The sequence below is a fragment of the Vulpes vulpes genome, chromosome 3 (assembly GCF_048418805.1).
Source record: "Vulpes vulpes isolate BD-2025 chromosome 3, VulVul3, whole genome shotgun sequence".
Lineage (NCBI taxonomy): Eukaryota > Metazoa > Chordata > Mammalia > Carnivora > Canidae > Vulpes > Vulpes vulpes.
In genome coordinates, this window is record NC_132782.1 from 86,596,952 (window position 1) to 86,616,516 (window position 19,565).

The following is a 19,565-nucleotide window of genomic DNA, read 5'->3' on the forward strand; positions in this document are numbered from 1 at the left end:
GCCCATCCTACAGGTGGAAAAGCGCGGTGAAATTAATCAGTAGGCTTCCAGCGCCGCGCAAAGGAAGCCAGAGGAGCTTCCCGTCCTGCGCGCTGGCTGGTGGAGCTCGAAGCCCAATCAGCGTCCAGCTGTGGGCGCGGCCGCCCGGCTCCAGGTCCGAGGGCGGTCGCGGGGCTCGGGGGCGGGGCCCTGGGGGGACGGGGCGGGCCTCCCTCCACGCGGGCGGGCCGGGCCGCCAGGTGGCGCCCTCCCGAGAGCCGGCCCTCGCCACGGCCCTCGCTTGGCCCCTGCGGGCCGCCGTCGCCGCGCTCGGCATTCCGCCGCCGTTCGGCTCCGCGGCGTCGGGCTCCCGCTGCCCTCGGTGGCGCCGCAGTCGCACAGCCGGGCGCCCGCTGGCCGGCGGCGGCGGCGATGGCCCCCTAAGCAGGCCCGAGCGGGAGCCGCAGGCGGGCGGGCGCCGGGGTCGGCGGGCAGAGGCCGGGTTGCGGCCTCTTTGTCTCGGCGGCGGCGGGCGCGCCCGCGGGGCCCGGGGCGGAAGTCCCGACGCGCTCCGGGCGCCCCGGGCCGCGGCGGCCGCACCATGAGCGACATCCGCCACTCGCTGCTGCGCCGCGACGCGCTGAGCGCTGCCAAGGAGGTGTTGTACCACCTGGACATCTACTTCAGCAGCCAGCTGCAGAGCGCGCCGCTGCCCATCGTGGACAAGGGCCCCGTGGAGCTGCTCGAGGAGTTCGTGTTCCAGGTGCCCAAGGAGCGCGGCGCGCAGCCCAAGGTGCGGCGGGCGTCCGCGAGAAGGAGACTCTCGCTCCCTCTTCCGCCCCTCGCGGTGACAAGCGTTTGCCAAGCACAGACCCTCTTGGTCTGAGCGGCTCCGTTCTCGCCCGTGGCCGGGCTCCTTCGCAGCAGCCCCAGCGCACCTGCTCTGGCTTCCTGAGCATTGCTCAGCTGGGTGCGACAGCCCGGCCTCAGTGGTGCTGCGGGAAGAGACGTTAAAGGCCTGTAATCGAGTCTCAAACCTGTGTAGGTCGTCCTGAGCGCCCCAGGATGATGTAGAATTCCGTATAGTGACATCTGAGAGTAGCAGAGTTCTTCTCCCCTGGGACTCGGGCTGTAGAGGAGTGAACAGTTCCCTGGGGAAAAGAGAGTCGTTCCTGTTTTCTTGCCTTAAGAATTCACGCGCAGGTTAAAGCTTAATTTCTTATCGCTTCTCTCCGATTTGTTTTACAGAGGTTGAATTCACTTCAGGAGCTCCAGCTTCTCGAAATCATGTGCAATTACTTCCAGGAACAAACCAAGGACTCTGTCCGGCAGATTATTTTCTCATCCCTTTTCAGCCCCCAAGGGAACAAGGCTGATGACAGCCGGATGAGCTTGTTGGGAAAACTGGTCTCCATGGCAGTGGCTGTGTGTCGAATCCCAGTGTTGGAGTGTGCGGCCTCCTGGCTCCAGGTACTTCTCCAGAAGTAGCCTTCTCCTCTTCCTCCTTTTTTTTTTTTTTTTTTTTAAGATTTTATTTATTTATTCATGAGACAGAGAGAGAAAGGCAGAGACACAGAGGGAGAAGCAGGCTCCATGCAGGGAGCCTGATGTGGGACTGGATCCCTGGACTCCAGGATCAGGCCCTGGGAGGAAGGCAGGTGCTAACTGCTGAGCCACCCAGGAATCCCCGAAATAGCCTTCTTCTAAGAGTCTGAAGAGGAGTTTAGTGTCAGGAATTCTTCCCTTAATTGGGTTTCAGGTGAGGCTTTTCCTGTGTGTTATCTCCTTGCTGTCACTACCCTGTGTGCTGCTACCCTACATCTGCAGTTGCATGCGGGTGGTAACCATACCTGACAAAACCGTAGTTTGTAATGGTAAATGGATTTTAAAAATAAAAAAAAAGTTCATCTCCGGGACAAGTGAAAAATTCTTTTCCTTAGCTGGAAATAAGGTAGTATTTTGAAAATAGTTATGCATGTTGTGGCCTTAAAGTTCAGTTTGTTTGTTTTTAAGATTATTGTTATTTTTTAAATTTTATTTATTTATGATAGTCACACAGAGACAGAGAGAGAGGCAGAGACATAGGCAGACGGAGAAGCAGGCTCCATGCAGGGAGCCCGACGTGGGATTCGATCCCAGGTCTCCAGGATCGTCCCCTGGGCCAAAGGCAGGCGCTAAACCGCTGCGCCACCCAGGGATCCCTGTTTTTAAGATTATTGTAAATCAAATTATATACAATTAGGTCAGTAAGCATGTGAATTGTTTTGCATTGTCCCGGGGTGACATTACAAAGATCATGGCTCTTCTAATGGTTATGGATGTCAGAACCTTCTAGTGTGTTTTTAAATATCAAAGAATATCAGAAGATTTTGTGTTAGAGGGTATTTGAAAAGATTTTGTTTTGCTTTTTTTATTACTCAGAGTCTTTTCAAAAATTGGTAATTGGAGTAGTGATTAACTCAGAATTCGAATTAACATGATTCTCAACTAAGCTGACAGAATTTGCCATATCCATTTTCACAAACCTGCTTCATTCTCAAGTACTTGAAGTTATTTAGTGTTGGGTTTTGTTTCCCAATTAATGTAGACGTTTTCCTTGAAAACTGTTTATTCTCACAACGTGGCTAGAAAGATACGTTGTCCTTTGTGGCACACAGGTAAGTCTTGGTGGAATCTGTACCTTAATTCTCACCAGTCCGATCTCAGGGGCATCTGAATTGATCGTGTGTGCTGTATTTAATGTCACAATTACCTCTGTCCGCTGATCACCTAGTATAGTTAGGCTTAGCATCTTGTAATTCATCACATGATTTCCCATTTCTCTCTCCTGATGCTGTTGTGCTGGCTTTTTGGCAAAAAGCAGATGTCAGTGACAAGAAAGGGTCACAGTGGTTTGATTTGCCCCATCGAGGCAAGAGGCTGCAGCTTCCTGCTAGGGAAGGCGGGGGATGGTAGTTTGTGGTTGTGGGAGCAGATCTGAGCCCGAGGGAACAATCTGGCCTGCTGTCTCCTTGCAGCTTCCCCCCAGTAGGCCACCCAGGGGCCCTGGAACTGGAGCATCCTGAGCAGCTGTTGAATGTGGCAGTAGCTACAGATTGGCCTCTGAGTGGGAAGGAAAAAGGCAGGGGAGGGTGGTAAGGTAGGATTTGAAAATATTACGGAAATCTGTAAAGGAGGATCATAAGAGAGAGAGAGAAAGTGAAGAAGCATTGCTCTAGAATCACATGAGCACTCACAAACACTCGGCAAGCTCTTTAAAGTGGTAGCAACTGTTCATTTCTACCTTTGGAGTCTCACCTATAGGGTCACAAAAGTTATCATTTCCTCACCTGAAGTTAGAAGCGATCTTTCCTAAGTGAACTTCAGAGCAAGAGTCCGCAGGCCTTTTATGGAAAGGGTAAGACAGTAATATTTTAGGCTCTGTGGATCATATGGTCTGCGTCAAAACCAGTCAGCTCTGCCTTTGTAGTGTAGGAGCAGCCTTACACAATAGCAAACAGATGAGCAGATCCATGTTTCAGCAGAAGTTTATTTACAGCAACAGGTGTCAGGATGGATTTGGTCTGTGGGCTTAGGTTGGCTGAGCTCTATGTCAAATAAGCTCTGAACATCTTTTTGCCCCCCTCTTGGAAAGTGATTTTCCCAGGTGTGGTGGTCTCCACCACATGTACATAGTTGTCTACTAGATCACAACACTTGTAGTTATGTGGACTGTGGCTTCTTTCCAGCGGACGCCTGTGGTCTACTGTGTGAGGTTAGCCAGGGCCCTCGTGGATGACTACTGCTGTCTGGTGCCGGGATCCGTGCAGACGCTGAAGCAGATACTCAGTGCCAGCCCTCGCTTCTGCTGCCAGTTCATAACTTCTGTCACCGCACTGTATGACCTGTCATCAGGTAAATTTGAAACAGGCTGTGGCTGTTAAAGCAGCTCAGTTGATTGTCATTTTTATTTCCACCAAACACCTAGGCAAAATGTCCAGTAGAAGTGTTGGCTTTTTTTTTCCCCTCTGAAATGTGTGTTTTCTTTTAGGCTGAAAAGCGAAAGGAAGGGACCACCTGGACTTCTGGAATTTGCCAGCAGGGAGCTTTCCTTAGTGACTCCCACTTGCCAAACTCAGTAATGGTCCGAGTGGCAGACAGCCTAAAAATGCTGGCGACTACAAAAAAAAAAATGCTGGCAAATGATGTCTGGGGAAGACATGGCTCTCTCCCTGGATGACTTGCTTTTTCTGATCCATCACTTTTTATTTTAGAAAATATCAAAACTTTGCAAAGTGGCAAGATTATTATAAGTTTGCAAGACTCTCACCTAGGTTCACCACCTGTTAACACTTACCATGTTCTCTCTTTCCCTTCCTCTCTTTCTCTCCCCCTCTCTCACACATACTTGAAAGTGTTTGGTTTTCCTGAATTTTTGAGAGTTTGTTACCAATGTCATATATCAAGGACTTAAGCACATATGTATCTCTCTTGCAAAAATGAGCATTCCCTTAGTAACCATGATACCATTATCACACCCAAGAAATTAAATATGGAGGGAATACCATTATCTCTTATATAGACCAGATTCAGATTTCCCTAATTATCTCAATAATGTCTTTTATAGCCCTGCCGCCCCTTGAAGGGTCAGGAGAATTCAGGATCCCATCAGGGTTCATACGTTATACATAGTTGTTATGTCACTTTGGTCTTTTTAAATCTTGAACAGATAAAGCATTAAAAAAATTTTCTTATGACATTGATGTTTTTGAAGAGCTCAGGCCAGTTGTTTTGCAGAATGTCCCTCAATTTAGATTATCTGATGTTTCCTTATGTAAAATTTGGGTTAAACATTTTTGGCAACAATCCTGCCTAGGTGTGTCCTGGGCATATTGTACTGGGAGGCATGTGTGGCGCTTCTACCGTGGTGACATTTTTTTTTTCTTTTTTCTTTTTTTTTTCCTGGTGACATTTTTAAAGCTTTCTTAGGAAGATGCCTGGCGAAGTCCTTAGGCAGCCAGTAGATGGCATTTGACTTCAACTGGGAGAAGCCCTTGTCCCCATCCCTGTCCAGCATCAGAGCACTCTAGTCAGGTCTTTTTTGCAGGCTCCCAATAAAACCAATACAGGTTGACTAGCTCTGGTTGAATTAGAATGGGAGTCTCAGACCTACACTGACTAGGCTCTGCTGTGTACTTACCTCCCCCAGAGGTGGGTTCTAAGGAACATGGATTGACAAGGTTTCATGAAGCACTGCATCCTTTTACATCTGTGTCCTTGTGTGAACCCCACAGTCCATTTGGCCCGTGGGCAGGGACTCTGGGCCTGGATTTCCACACGGGGAGGTTTCAGACCTCACCACGGTAGGCACTTTTTCTGCAGAGCCAGACTCAAAGCCTGCATTTCTATTTCAGATTCCTCCTTTGCTCTCGGTTCTTGCCACTCAGAGGGCTGACAGTCTCTTATTCTGGTCTGATGGCTAAATCAGCAGCAGGAGAGCCTTCAACATTTCCAGTTTTGTTCACTCCAGCAGCACCATGATTATACTTGTCCTTTTATTTGTACTTTTTTTCCCCTTACTGTTCAATTTTTTATTTCTCTTAAGGAAGTCCGTGTGGGCAGTATGAACATAGAAGTGCGTGTCATAGTCATGTGTACTTTTAAACTGTCACTGTCCCAGTGGTGTGCCCCTGGGCTGGGAGGCAGGTCTTGTGAGTAGTACTCTGCTGCTAGAGTGGGCTTTTCCCTGGCACTCTTCTGTAAAGGCTTCCTCAGAGCTGTTAATAGCTGGGAACAGTAGTTGGGCCCTTTGTTTTCCCAAAGGAAAGATTTAATTAAACCATTGTACAGCATCATGGTTGCTTTTCCAAGCCATCCATTATTCCAGACCAACAAGGATGGGAATTGCCCTTCACATTGGGGACAGATTAGACAGTGTGGAAAAGGAAGTCATGTTTAGAGAATACGAGCATTCTAGAATGGATATGAGACATGGTATTTTTCTCTTAAGCCAGTTTGCCAGTCTAACGTGTTGGTGATTGTTTTGCAACCATTGTATGGAGGTATGATCAGCATGCAAAAAGCTATACATCTTTAATGTATACAACTTGGTGAGTTTGGAGATAGGGAGGTCACCAGGCACACAGTGGTGGCCCTAGAGGAGGGACTGGAGTCCACAGTCGGAATGGTGACCGATGCTGCTCTTGGGAGCTTCTGGTAACAGGAGAGCATTCCTGGGCCATCTGTACCTTCAAAACTACAAGGTGGAAGAAGCTCACCTAAGGAGACAGAACCTCCTCTTGCCCGAATGGTGCAGAGAACTTGCGTCTTTGAGTAGGAAGGTCATGGAGGTAACTTATAACTTGCTCAAGTACACTCGCTCACTTTATGCACCGGGCACACACGTACACATAGCTTTCAGGCTCTTAGAGATGCCTCGGCTTAGATGTGTGTGGGTGTCGGGGGGTGGTAGTGTGCTGGACGAGTAGGTATGAGACTGGCATTCATCAGACAGAAACCTCTCAAGGGTTCAAGGGGCCAGACACAGGGTCTCCCACTGCTTATTGTGCCAAGTGAAGGAGGACAACTGCTACCTATTGTCCTCATTTATATAACAAGGGCAGGGCGAGGTTGAACACATGAGTAGGTAGGCATGATCTCCGGAAGAAGGGGCATGTCTCTGGAGGAGGAGTCTCGGTCAATATGTGTCTCACTCCACACTCTCCTGTCTCTTACTTGGCTTTGGCCTCAGCATCCTGGAAGGGACCTTGTCACCCTTAGCTCTGTGTGAGCTGAGAGCTGCACAGCTCCAGAGACAGGAGGCTGGGGACCCATTCCCATGCTCACAGACAAGGGCTTTGTGTGCCACTCCCAGGATGGGCAGTGCAGTTGAGTGGTTCAGAGCCAAGCCATCTGGGCCCAGATCTGGGCCCACCACACACTTCTAATGAGTCCCAGGGGAGTGACTTGATATCACCAAGCCTCCTCCTTCCTATAATAGGTGGGTTATGTGAGGAGTGAGTTAATCTGTGTAAAGGATGTAGATTGGGGCCTAGAAAATAGTAAGCCCAAAATAAAGGTCAGCATTTATTTTAATTATTGTTCTCTGTCTAGGGTGTAGAATGTACCAGGTCCAGGGTCACAGGAGGTCAGTCTTCATTTAGACAAGGATTCCAGATTTGGGGCTTAGATGGTTCTTGGTGGCTGACTGACCCCTCACCACTCTCAGAGCTGCTCTGAGCAGAGGCCACTGTAGCCATCACTGCCACAGAGGAGCCACCTGCCCAGGGACAAACCCTACTCTCTGGAAGGGGCTGAGGTGTGGTAGCAGTTTGGGGTATAAAGAGTGTGGGAGTTTATTTAAATTGACCCATGGGACAAGTTAAGGCGTGATGGAGTTCTAGGTAATTGTTTATTTAACAAATAAGTTGTTGAGCCCACTGTGGCTAGACAGTCCTGGCTCTAAGATGAGAGTCCCAGCCCTCAAGGTGTTGGGGGGGTGTTCTGGGAAAGGGGGTGGAAGATAGGTAAACAAAGGTAAACAAAATGCGTAGTCTGTGTGTCAGGTGCTGCGTACTGTGCCCTCGGGCCCATCTCCCTGACATCTGCCTCTGTCATGGGGGCTGCAGACACTTCTGACTTAAAGCGTTTCTGTTGGCAGATGACCTCATCCCACCATTGGATTTGCTCGAAATGATTGTCAGCTGGATTTTTGAGGACCCAAGGTTGATTCTCATCACTTTTTTAAATACTCCGATTGCTGCCAATCTCCCCATAGGATTTTTAGAGCTCACCCCACTCACTGGATTGATCCGCTGGTGTGTGAAGGCCCCTCTGGCTTATAAAAGGAAGAAGAAGCCCTCCTTATCTAATGGCCACGTCACTCCCAAAGTTCCAAAGGACTCTGGAGGGATGGACAGAGACTCCCACCTCTTGTACTCAAAACTCCACCTCAGCGTCCTGCAGGTCCTTATGGTGGTCCAGGTGCACTTAACTGAGAAGAATCTGTATGGGCGCCTGGGGCTCATCCTGTTTGACCACATGGTCCCCCTGGTAGAGGAGATTAACAGGCTGGCGGATGAACTGAACCCCCTCAACGCCTCCCAGGAGATCGAGCTCTCCCTGGACCGGCTGGCGCAGGCTCTGCAAGTAGCCATGGCTTCCGGGGCCCTGCTGTGCACGAGAGGTGGGTGACTCCCTGGCCTGGGCCCTCTGGGGGGCAGGGCTGCCACCACCCCCTGCCAGAAGGAAGACAGGGAGTCCTGGCCACGCATCATCCTCTGCTCTTTCAGGACTCCTTTCCTCTTAGCACAGGATACCAGGGCAAAGTCACAGAGCATGCCCAGGGAGAACACTGGCCATGCAGTCTGTGTCTCTCCCAGCCCCTTTGCCCAGGACCCGGGACTCCTTAAGAATCAGAATAACAGGGGATCCCTGGGTGGCGCAGCGGCTTGGCGCCTGCCTTTGGCTCAGGGCTTGATCCTGGAGACCCGGGATCGAATCCCACATCAGGCTCCCGGTGCATGGAGCCTGCTTCTCCCTCTGCCTGTGTCTCTGCCTCTCTCTCTCTCTGTGACTATCATAAATAAATAAAAATTAAAAAAAAAAAAAAAAAAAAAGAATCAGAATAACACCTTACTGGGCAGTCCCGGTGGCGCAGCAGTTTAGTGCTGCCTGCAGCCCAGGGCGTGATCCTGGAGACCCTGGATTGAGTCCCACATCAGGCTCTCTGCAAGGAGCCTGCTTCTCCCTCTGCCTGTGTCTCTGCCTCTCTCTCTCTCTCTCTCTGCATCTCTATGAATAAATAAATAAAATCTTAAAAACAAAACAAAAAAAACCACCTTACCATCTTTCCTTGTAGAAAATCTTTTCTTTTTTGTTAAAGATTTTATTTATTTATTTATTTATTTATTCATTCATTCATTCATTCATTCATTTATTTGACAACACAAGCGGGGGAGAGGCAGGCAGAGGGAGAGGGAGAAGCAGGCTCCCCGCTGAACAAGGAGCCTGACATAGGGCTCAACCCCAGGACCCCAGGATCATGACCTGAGCCAAAAGCAGATGTTTGACTGAGCCTTTCGGGCGCCTTGAACCTTTTCCTTTTCTGCAGTACATAGTACACAGGTTCAATCAAGTGCATGAAGCATTTCCAGCACCTGTTTCCAGGGTCCATAATTCTCTGGCACTTCAGTGCTAGAGCACTCTCCGTGTTTCATCGCACCTGTGCTTTAGTGACTATGAGCTCCCAGATGTTGCCAGTGACCCCAGGCGGCAGTCACTCTGATGCGTGATGCGTTTGAGCATCTGATCTGCTCAGTGAGAGCCCTGCCTCTGGGCCTTTTCACAGCCATGGGTGCGAAAACCATGGTTCCTGGTAGACCTGCCCCCCTTCCTGAGTCATGTATTCTGTTTGGACCTAATTTTTGTTTTTGTTTTTTAAGATTTTATTTATTTAGCCATGAGAGACGCAGAGAGAGAGGCAGAGACACAAGCAGAGGGATAAGCAGGTTCCATGCAGGGAACCCAATGTGGGACTCGATCCCGGGTGTCCAGGATCAGGCCCTGGGCTGAAGGCGACACTAAACTGCTGAGCCACCGGGCTGCCCTGGACCTAGTTGTTAAAAAGCAAGAATTGAAGGAAGAGAGAACATGGTTTCTAAGTGACGTTAGGAAAATATAGTTAAGGCACTATTGCTGTCTTGTCAACATCCTTGAAAAGAACTCAGTGAACGTTTCATCTTGTCTCCAGTCTGTTCCTTATGATATATCTCCTTGATTTCAGATGACCTGAGAACCTTGTGCTCCAGGCTGCCTCATAATAAGTAAGTGCCCTCTCAAAGACTTCGGGCTGGGCTGGGCTTCGGGTGGACCCCTCGTCCTGGCCTCCTTGGGTAGAGTTGGTCTGTAGGGTCTAGAGCATTTGTATGTAAGGAGCCCCCTAAGGATCTAATGATGAGTGGGAGGTATGATAGCATGACCCACATGAGAGAAAGCCCAAGTGGAGAGTAATTCAAACAGATAAAGCCACCTTGCCTGGGAGTCAAGGAAAGAAACAGGAGTAAGCTCAGAGTCACTTACCCCTCACTAAATTAGCATATGTGTTTCCTGGTGACTTTTGATGTTTGTGCACACATATTGTTGGTGACAATGTGGGTGGCATAGGCCTTTGGTAAACACTGCAGAGCCATGGCCCCAGGGCATAGCGTGTCAGTTAGGATTTGTTGATGGGTGACCCTGAGTGGGTTATAAGCATGGTTCTAACTGGTTTTCCGTGATGCTTGGGCAATAGCTCCACCTGTCATGAGCCTCGGTTTCAGCCCTTGTAAAACTGGGGGACAGTTTTCCTCTGTCATAGGGTCGTAGTGAGGATTAAATGAGGTGGTATTTGTAACCTTCCAGCCTAGTCCCCGGCATGTGGGATTCTGACCTTAAATGGTGCTTATTGTCATCATTTGAGGGAAGCAATATGAATAGTGGGGAGGAGTCCAGGCTGGCTGCTTGCTCTCTGTATGACCGTGGGCAAGTTCCGTATCTTCCACTGCCTTGTTTTATCTGCAAAATCAAGAAAATAATAATACCTGCTTCATCCCCCTGCCTCTCGCCCCACCCAGAGGATTTTGTGAGGATTAAAATAGAAACACAGCACTTAGGATAGGACTTGGTGTGTAGTGTCTAAGAAGTATTAGCTGCTGTGCAGCATACTATTATTTTCATAATGTAGGAACGTCACTTAATTTCCTCCGGACTCTAAGAAGCAAAAGCTGTATGTGCAAAAACGTTTCAGGCAAATGCAGTATTAGTAGCAAAACACTGGAAGCAACCTCATGGCCCTCAAGTATGGGGATACTTAGTAAGTTAGTAGTGATACATCAACAGAACAGAAATTATGTATCCACTAAAAATAGTAATTGTGACACGGAGGTGAGAAAGCATCTGTAGCCGAGGGCACAGCTCTATCCTGCACAGGGACAGAAGACAATCCAGTGATGTTGGTAGGATTACTAACATCCTTTCTTCAGAGGGTCACGTTGGCCTTTATCAGGGACAGAGGCACTGGGGCTCCAGGGCTGGCATTGGCCAGCAGTGTGGACAGAGTGGGAGCCAGCTACCAGGCTCCACCACAGTAGGGGTGCTTTCAACTGCCCAGGGTCTGGCCCACCAACTCTGCTGGGTCAGTGAGTCTGGGCACATGTAGCAGGCTGATAACACACATAACTGGAGGCCAGAGGGTTGGCCAGGTGCCAGCTTGTGGGCTGACAGCAAGACTAGTTGCTGCCCAGGGACTGCGTGCTCCTGTGTGCTTAGGGATCTTGGTACCAGGCCCTGCTGTGGGAAGGTGGCTTCGATCAGGTGTCTGGGCAGATACAAAAACCAAATAGGTGGAGTGTGCTGGCTCCCAGTGCAACAAAATGATCCTGCTCAACAGAATGGACGCCTGTCCCTCAGGAGCCCACACTGTTCCTTTACCCCCCCGCCCGGGGCTCTAGGAAAATCACCTGGCATCTGATGAGTGTGTTAGTATAAGTGGGCATCTTTCTGCTCCTCTTGCAGTAATCTCTTAGTAATATTTCACTTCTTTGTGCTCAGCCATTGTTTAGTGTGAATGTTTCAGGGCGTCAACGCAGTGATTGGGTGTAGATCCCTTATTTTCTGAGCAGTGTGGACTGGTTCCCATTGGAATCCCAGTGGAACTTCCTCACACCCTGTGTTGGGCCCTGCCCTCCTGACACGTGTGTCCCAAAACCCAACCTCCCAGGGCAGCCTGGCATTAGTGCGGGGAAGAACAGGACGTGTGGTCACTTGGAAAACTTCTCTGACTTCAGATAGTCTCTGTTCTTTTTATTGCTTTCCGAAGAGACTGGAAATTTCTTGAAACTCCTTTTGTCTCTGGCAGGGTATGTAGGTTCAAACAAACATAGGACTTACATTTTGTTTCTGTAATACCCTCCTTAGGTTTATTTCTGTGTTTGCTTATTTTGAGTGAATTTCTCATCCCAGGTTATAGAAAAGTAGTAACATAAATGAAAAGGGGCTCCGAAGAGTTTTGGGCCGTGAGAGGGCAGCAGCTTTCTTCGTGCCTTCAGTTAATCTTTTGAGCCCCTCCTGTGGGCACCAGGCTTTGTACTGGGGGGAAGGGGTCAGTCTGCAGAAGGCTTAGCTCCCACCCTCAGAGCTCCAGGTAGGCATCGACAGGAGCCAGGGCCAAGTGCCTGGGGTTGTTCCTGGACCAAGCAACACAGGTTGCAGAGAAGGTATGGCTTCGTGGGATGAGGAAGTCCTGAGGGTAAATGATGGGTATGAACAGGACCAGGCAGACAGATCTGGTGATGTGGAGAGACCAGATTAGATGCTGTGGAGATTAGAAACCAGCTCAAGCCATGGCCCTGGGGTGTGGCCAGAAGAGGAAGAGCAGAGCCATAGTGTCTGCAGCTGAGGGCCAAGGGAGGGAGGGGAGAGGCAGGGCTGGGAAAGGAGACCTCAGTCCTAAAGAGGAAAGGGCCCAAGGGCCCAAGAAGTTTCTCTGATTTTTTTTTTTAATTTTTATTTATTTATGATAGAGAGAGAGGCAGAGACACAGGCAGAGGGAGAAGCAGGCTCCATGCACCGGGAGCCCGACGTGGGATTCGATCCCGGGTCTCCAGGATCGCGCCCTGGGCCAAAGGCAGGCGCCAAACCGCTGCGCCACCCAGGGATCCCAAGTTTCTCTGATTAAGGCGTGATTGGGTATTTGGGATTGACTGCAGGATGTGGGTGCACTAAGGCCTGGGAGGGCTGTCAGTGGTGGGAAAGGTAGGAATCTCTGCTGATCTTTCTGGGAGGGAATGTAGAGGTTTGTCAAGGACGAGACCAATCAGAGAGAACTCTTCAGGGAGTTTCAAAAGGGACCAATATTGGAAACTGAGAGGGATACCAGAAGGGAGGCCGAGCCTGTGGATATTCCAAACCACAGAGAGGGGGCACAGGCCCAAGAAGGTGCATGGCACCCCTGGCTTGGAGCAGTTGTGGGTGGAAGGGAGGAGTGACAGGGTCGTGAGGTGGTTTGTGGAGACCCAGAGGTGGTATGATGTGTAGGGCTGGAGTGTGGGTGCAGACGACTGTCACCCCTGCATTGTAGAAGCAAGTAAAGAGGAGGGTTGGAAGCTCTGCAGAGAGGGAACGGGTAAGGGCCGGGTCCAGGCCTGCGCCATCAGGAGGGCAGGGCCCTATACCATGCTCACATGAGAGTCTCTGGAAGGCCAGCTTTCACGTGGCTGTGCTTGGAATTTGGCAGGGACTCAATCATGACGAGTGACGCTGAGAACACTGTGGCCTGCCATCCTACTTGCTGCAGTGTCTGGGTCATGACCTCTTAACTGTAGACAGTTGGGAGTGAAGCAGAGGTGTAGGGGTGCCCAGGCCACCACACTGAAGCTGTGCCCAGAGCGTCCTGAGGCTGTAAGCCTGAGTGCAGACCCTTCCTCCACAGTCCTGCCACTGGAGCCCTTGGGCACCTGCCGTGTGGTTTCCTCAGGTCCCTCCCTCTCTTTTGTTGCCCACAGGATCCTGCTTTTCCTATTGCCAGCTGCTCCTCTCTCCTCTGTCCGGGACCAATTTCAATCCTGCCACCCCCAGGTCATCCATAGCCACAAGCCACCCCTATTCTACCCCAGGTTGACAGATTTCCCCCTCTGGAAACCGCATGTTCTGTGCCTATGTGGGGCACCTCTCCTGGTGCATGTGTGAGGCCCCACCGTGCCCAGGCCTTCTCTACTGTCCTCAGGGTGCTGCCTCCACAAGTAGACAGGCCAGCCCAGTCACCCCGGCCTAACCCTTGTGCTTGTATTTGCAGCCTGCTCCAGCTGGTGATCTCGGGCCCTGTGCAGCAGGCACCACATGCGGCGCTCCCCCCAGGCTTCTACCCCCATATCCACACGCCCCCGCTGGGCTACGGGGCCGTGCCGGCCCACCCTGCCGCCCATCCTGCCCTGCCCACACACCCAGGGCACACCTTCATCTCGGGCATGACATTCCCGTTCAGGCCCATTCGCTAGGCCGATCCCGTGTGCAACTGAGGGGCAGTGTGCCTTCTGTGTGGGCCGGAGGAAGCCTTTCAGAGAAGGGGGCAGCCATCCCGCAGAAGAGGACCTCGTGGGGCAGGTGGTGGCCCCTCGTTGCCCTGGCAGGACTGTCTTGGTGCCGAAGTTGTGCAGCGTTGCAGTCGGGGGGCCTCCCATGGGGTCACATTTGCAGAAGTCCACGTGGGATCGATGAAAGGAGGAGTGGGCAGCGCCTGATGAGGGCTTGGGAGGCCTGCGGACACACCGACTCCACAAGCCAGTATCTGTGTGTCGTTTCAGACATGCAGGGAGCCCGTGCTGCCCCGAGCACAGCTGTGATGAGCAGCATTTGCAAGGCCCTTTGGCATCTCCGTACGTGAATGTGACGGGGCCCCTGCCACCCGGGTTCCCGGGGAGCTCCGTGAGCTCGAGGCTGGGCCTGGGCGCTTGGCGCTGGCTGGGGAACTGGGCAGGGACCTGCAAGAGGACCGCCCATCCCCGGCGAGGAGCTCCTCTGTTTTATCGGGGTCTAAATTTTCCTTTCGTATGTTCAAATAAATTTTTTCTAAACAGCTTTATAGACTTTATGGACTGTATTTTTAAAATGTAGTCATTGTGAGTGGCAGTGGTTTCCTTGTGGGTCTGCAGTGATGGGGTTAGAAGATTGAATAATAATTTTAGGCACTTTTTTTAACAGAAATGCTACTGACAACACATCTCCTCTGCCCTGTGCTGCCCCGAGGGTCTGTCTGCTTCCCTCCATTTTTTTGCTGGCACTCAATGGAAGGTATCGGCTTTGAGTTCTCATTTACTAGTTTTAGAAAAGAGATATCACTAGCTATGACCTAACACTCCCCTGGACTAGAAGCAAGGCATGAGAGACGCTTACTATGACCAGTGAGCAATAAAGGACTAAGATGAACTTGTAGGGATGAAATTTAACCTTGTGGTTTGTCTACCTTTCTGTTCTTGGCCAAAGGCCACCACTCAGGAGACCAGACCAAACCAAACCAAACTACCTAATAAATTCCTGTGTCTTCCTTCCTTCCTTCCTTCCTTCCTTCCTTCCTTCCTTCCTTCCTTCCTTCCTTCCTTCCTTCCTTCCTCCTTCCGTCCTTCCTTCCTTCCTTCCTTTTCTTTCTTCTCTTTTCTTTTCTTTTCTTTCTTTTCTTTCTTTCTCTTTTCTTTCTTTCTCTTTCTTTTTCTTTCTTTTCAAAGTCTGGAGTTCAGGGCATCCCTCAAGGTTAGGAGCAGGAGCCAGTGCAGCTGCTGTGTAGGGTCTGCCCTTGGTTGGAAAGGACCCCGACCATATGTGCTTTCTCAGCCTTGCAAACCTGTGGCTCTCTTTGGGCACCCACAGTGCTCAACCAGGTTCCCAGAGCTGCAGCTGGTGGGTAAGAACCAGCCTCTCAGGGATGTTTGTTTTTTAAGATATTATTCATTTGACACAGCGTACAAGCAGGGAGAGAGGAAGAGGGAGAAGCAGGCTCCCCACTGAGCAGAGAGCTGGACCTGGGGCTCAATCCCATGACCCTGGGACCATGACCTGAGCTGAAGGCAGACGCTTCACCAACTGAGCCACCCAGGTGCCCCAGGAATATGTTTTTATTTTTATTTATTTTTAAAGATTTTATTTATTCATGAGAGAAACAGAGACACAGGCAGAGGGAGAAGCAGGCTCCATGCAGGGAGCCTGACGTGGGACCTGATCCCAGGTCTCCAGGATCACGCCCTGGGCGGAAGACGGTGCTAAACCACTGAGCCACCCGGTCTGCCCAGGAATCTGTTTTTAAATTACATTTGAGAGCCATGAACCAGAAAGGAAATTGCCCTTTCTCTGACTTTGCCTTCTTTATTCCTGGTTCATTGTGTTCCCTATTTATACGTTTATCTGCCGAGGTCAGATCTGGGACTGAAAAAGTAAATGTCTGCTTCCATGTCTTGGGACACACCCATGAAACAGGAGATGAGCGCTTGGCTGGTTCTTGGTATTCACCTCTGGTGCCAAGTGTTTCTGAAAAAGCGTGGAAAAGAAGCTCTCCAATGGCTGTGTAGTTAGAGGTCTATGAGCATGACTCCCAAAAGGAGGCTTCCTCTAAACATTTCCAGGGACTAGTTATGTCTTGGCTCCTCTCAGACCCAAGGTGGTTTTCGCCATGAGTGACTGGGTGAACAAACGGAGGGGAGGGGAGAGAAAGAGGAGGAGGGGTGTAGAGGGGAAGGGAGGGAAAATGTAGGAAATAAAGCTACTGGAGTCTCCAACTTTCTTTGGTGGTGTTTCTAGTAGTACATGAGTAATTAAGTCTACTTATTAAAAATGTAGGTTTAGGGACACCTGGACAGCTGGCTCAGTGGTTAAGCTCTGCTTTCAGTTCAGGGCATGATCCTGGAGTTCAGGGATCGAGTCCCACATTGGGCTCCCTGAGGGAAGCCTGCTTCTCCCTCTGCCTATGTCTCTGCCTCTTTCTCTCTGTGTCTCTCATGAATAAATAAATAAAATCTTAGAAAAAAAAGTAGGTGTATATGCGCTGTTTACACGTTTACCAATTTTCACCTTTCACTTTTTAATAATGAGAATATTTCCTGTTTACTAAGTATGTGCCAGGCTCTTGCTAATGAATATTTTATGTACATTAAAAATTTGCATAGGACAGGTGCCTGGATGGCTCAGTCAGTTAAGTGTCTGCCTTCAGCTCAGGTCATCATACCAGGGTCCTGGGCCCACAGTATCTGGGTCCCTGCTCAGCGGGGAGTCTGCTTCTCCCTCTTCTTCTGCCCCTCCTCCCTGCTCGTGTTCCCTCTCTCTCTCTTTCAACTAAATAAATAAAATCTTTTTTTTTTAAAGTAATTGTTCAAACTTAAAAAAAAATTGTGTATGAGAAAATATTTGCAGACTGTAAAATGAAGTATATCTATATAGAATGTATTAAAAACAAATTAACCAAAATTAGAATAAATGAGTGAAGGACATGAACAGATAGTTCATAGAAATACAAACGATCAATAAGAAAAGATTCTAAAACTGGTAACCAGGGAAATATAAATTAAAAAGAGATGCCATGATTTTCACTTATCCATCAGATTGGCAAAATAGAAAGTAGCTAAGGTCTGAAGAAACAATGATCACACTGTTGATGTAGATAACTGGTTTAGCCACTCTGGAGAAATGAAAAAATAAAATGGCCCCGTCTCCCAGCAGTCCTGGAACCCAAAAGGGATATTCAAGGATGTTCATGGCAGTATTTGTTTTTTAAGTAACAATTGTATTTTATTTTTTTTTAAAGATTTTATTTATTCATGAGAGAGAGGCAGAGACACACGGAGAGGGAGAAGCAGGCTCCACAAAGGGAGCCCGATGCGGGACTCGATCCTGGGACCCCAGCATCAGGCCCTGGCTGAAGGCAGGCACTAAACCGCTGAGCCACCCGGGGATCCCCAAGTAACAGTTTTATGGAGAGATAATTCACTTACCTAATTCACTCATTTCAAGTGCATGATTTGATGGTTGCATTGTATTTACAGAGTTGTGCAAACAAACATCACCACTATCTTAGAACATTTCATCATCCCCTAAAAGAAATCCTGCACCCATTAGTACCCTCTCCCCATCTCCCCCACGGCCCAGGGCAACCAATCTACTTTCTATCTCTTATGGGTTTGTCTGTTCTGAACACCTCACATAAATAAAATCATACAGATGTGGTCTTTTGTGACTGGCTTCTTAGACTTACTTAGCATCATGTGTGGGGGGTTCATCTACATTGTAGCATGTATCAGCACTTCATTACCTTTTATGGCCAAATAATACCCTATTGTATGATGTATCACATTTTATTTATCCATTCATTGGCTGATAGACACTTGAATGCTTTGGTTCATAGGAGCGTTTCTGCTATGAACATTTGTGTACAAGGTTTTGTGTGGGCATGTGTTTTTAGTGTTCTTGGACACACACCCCTATGGAAATGCTGGGTGCAGTATTTATTTTTTTTAAGATTGTATTCATTAATCATGAGAGACACAGGGAGAGAGGCAGAGACACAGGCAGAGGGAGAAACAGGCTCCATGCAGGGAGCCTGATGCAGGACTTGATCCTGGGACTCTGGGATCACACCCCAAGCTAAAGGCAGATGCTCAACTGCTGAGCCACCCAGGTGTCCCAATTTTTTTTTTTTTTTTTTTAAGGAAAATCCAGAAACTACTTGAATAGCGTCAGTAGAGGACTGGCCAACTAGGAGTTGTAAAATTCAGACATCTTTGGAGACCGGGCAGGGGTTGTCAATGGGTGAAGCTTCCAGAATTAGACACCAGGGAGTCTGGGTACTGGGTACTCTGCCAAACTGGAGAAATCCTAGGGTTGGTCATTGCCATGTCTGGGCACCTGGGCCAAGGTAAATATTTCCAGAACTCCTGAGTATTCAAAAGAAGATGGAAATCAATTATTTTATGGTATATTTTTCTAATTTGAGAATCACTCTTGGAAAGTCATCTATGGCATTAGAAGTCAAAATGGTGGTGGAGGATAGGTATGATTACAAGAGACTTCGTAAATGTCAGTGATGTGTCCTAGAAATGGGGTAATGGCCAAAGGAGACCTTGCCTTACTGTGTTGTTTCAAAGTTTTGATTTTGTTTAAGGTTTTTTTCATTAAGCCATTCTGGGTCATAATGAAAGACGACAAGACTTGAATTAGCCCCTGACTACTCAAAGAGAAGCCCATTTTTGGCATACAGACTAGTGAATATATTGCACACGTTTTACTTTTTTTTGCAAGGAAATGTGTTCCTGTCACTTGTCTAATTAAAAGTTAATTTTTTAAAAGTGCATGTTAAAACTTCTGTCTCTGGTAGTGATGGGCCAGATCTTTCAGACCAGCTATTCTGCTTTAACAAAAAATGCTGGATAATATACAAAAATATCTTAAAATTTTGAAGAGCCAACAGGTTGTGAAGAACTTCCAGGTCAAATGCTAGGGGGGCAGCCACCACAAGGCATCTAAGATACCCTCAGTCATTTTGCCCTGAGGATCTCAGGGGTTAAGGGTTCAAGGCAAGGGTCTACTAGGAGACCCTCTCTCCATTTTGCTATGTCAGTGGCTACATATAAGGAAACCTCCTGCTATGACTTCAGTTCTTGGGGGATCCCTAGACTTGTAGTCCTCCTAAGGTGCCTGGCAGAGCAAATGTACATCCTCTGGAAGAAAGGCATTTGTCCTAGGCTTCAAGGAGCCCATAAACTATTATTCAAGGACAGTGACCAGTGTACAGTGAGAAATGAGCAAGGTGCTGCGGACAGGAACCAGCAGCTGCAACCAACAGCAGAAATAGGCTCCGAAAGTCACAATTGCCAAGGTCAGACTATGAATCAGTTGTGCCTACTCTGTTTGAAGGCATAAAAGATGAGTGTGGAACTGCAGGGGAAATGGAAATTCACCTAGCAGATTTGAAAAACAGCCAGATGGAACTTCTAGAAATGAAAAGTGGAATCACCTACTTAATCCAGTTAGTGTGGAGCTGGTGGGGATGCAAAATGATACAACCCCTTTGGAAAGAAGTGTGGAAGCATTTA

At 48.9% G+C, this 19,565-nt stretch overlaps 1 protein-coding gene across 4 annotated transcripts in view; it reads left to right on the plus strand.

The window, feature by feature from the left end:
* Positions 1 to 301: 301 nt before the first annotated feature.
* Positions 302 to 19,565, plus strand: part of INTS15 (integrator complex subunit 15) — a 40,688-nt gene continuing 21,424 nt past the window's right edge. For 2 of the 4 annotated variants that reach the window (XR_012000551.1, XM_025986195.2), the window contains exons 1-6: positions 336 to 772; positions 1,228 to 1,449; positions 3,708 to 3,873; positions 7,619 to 8,143; positions 9,743 to 9,782; positions 14,695 to 14,784. Coding sequence is in view for 3 of the 4 variants with exons in the window: in XM_025986195.2 (XP_025841980.2) it covers positions 581 to 772; positions 1,228 to 1,449; positions 3,708 to 3,873; positions 7,619 to 8,143; positions 9,743 to 9,782; positions 14,695 to 14,784 (1,235 nt within the window). In the remaining variant the exon portion in view is untranslated. Of the gene's footprint in view, positions 773 to 1,227; positions 1,450 to 3,707; positions 3,874 to 7,618; positions 8,144 to 9,742; positions 9,783 to 13,789; positions 14,572 to 14,694; positions 14,785 to 19,565 lie in introns of those variants that run through there. The other 2 variants (XM_072753181.1, XM_025986194.2) reach the window with 2 other exon arrangements.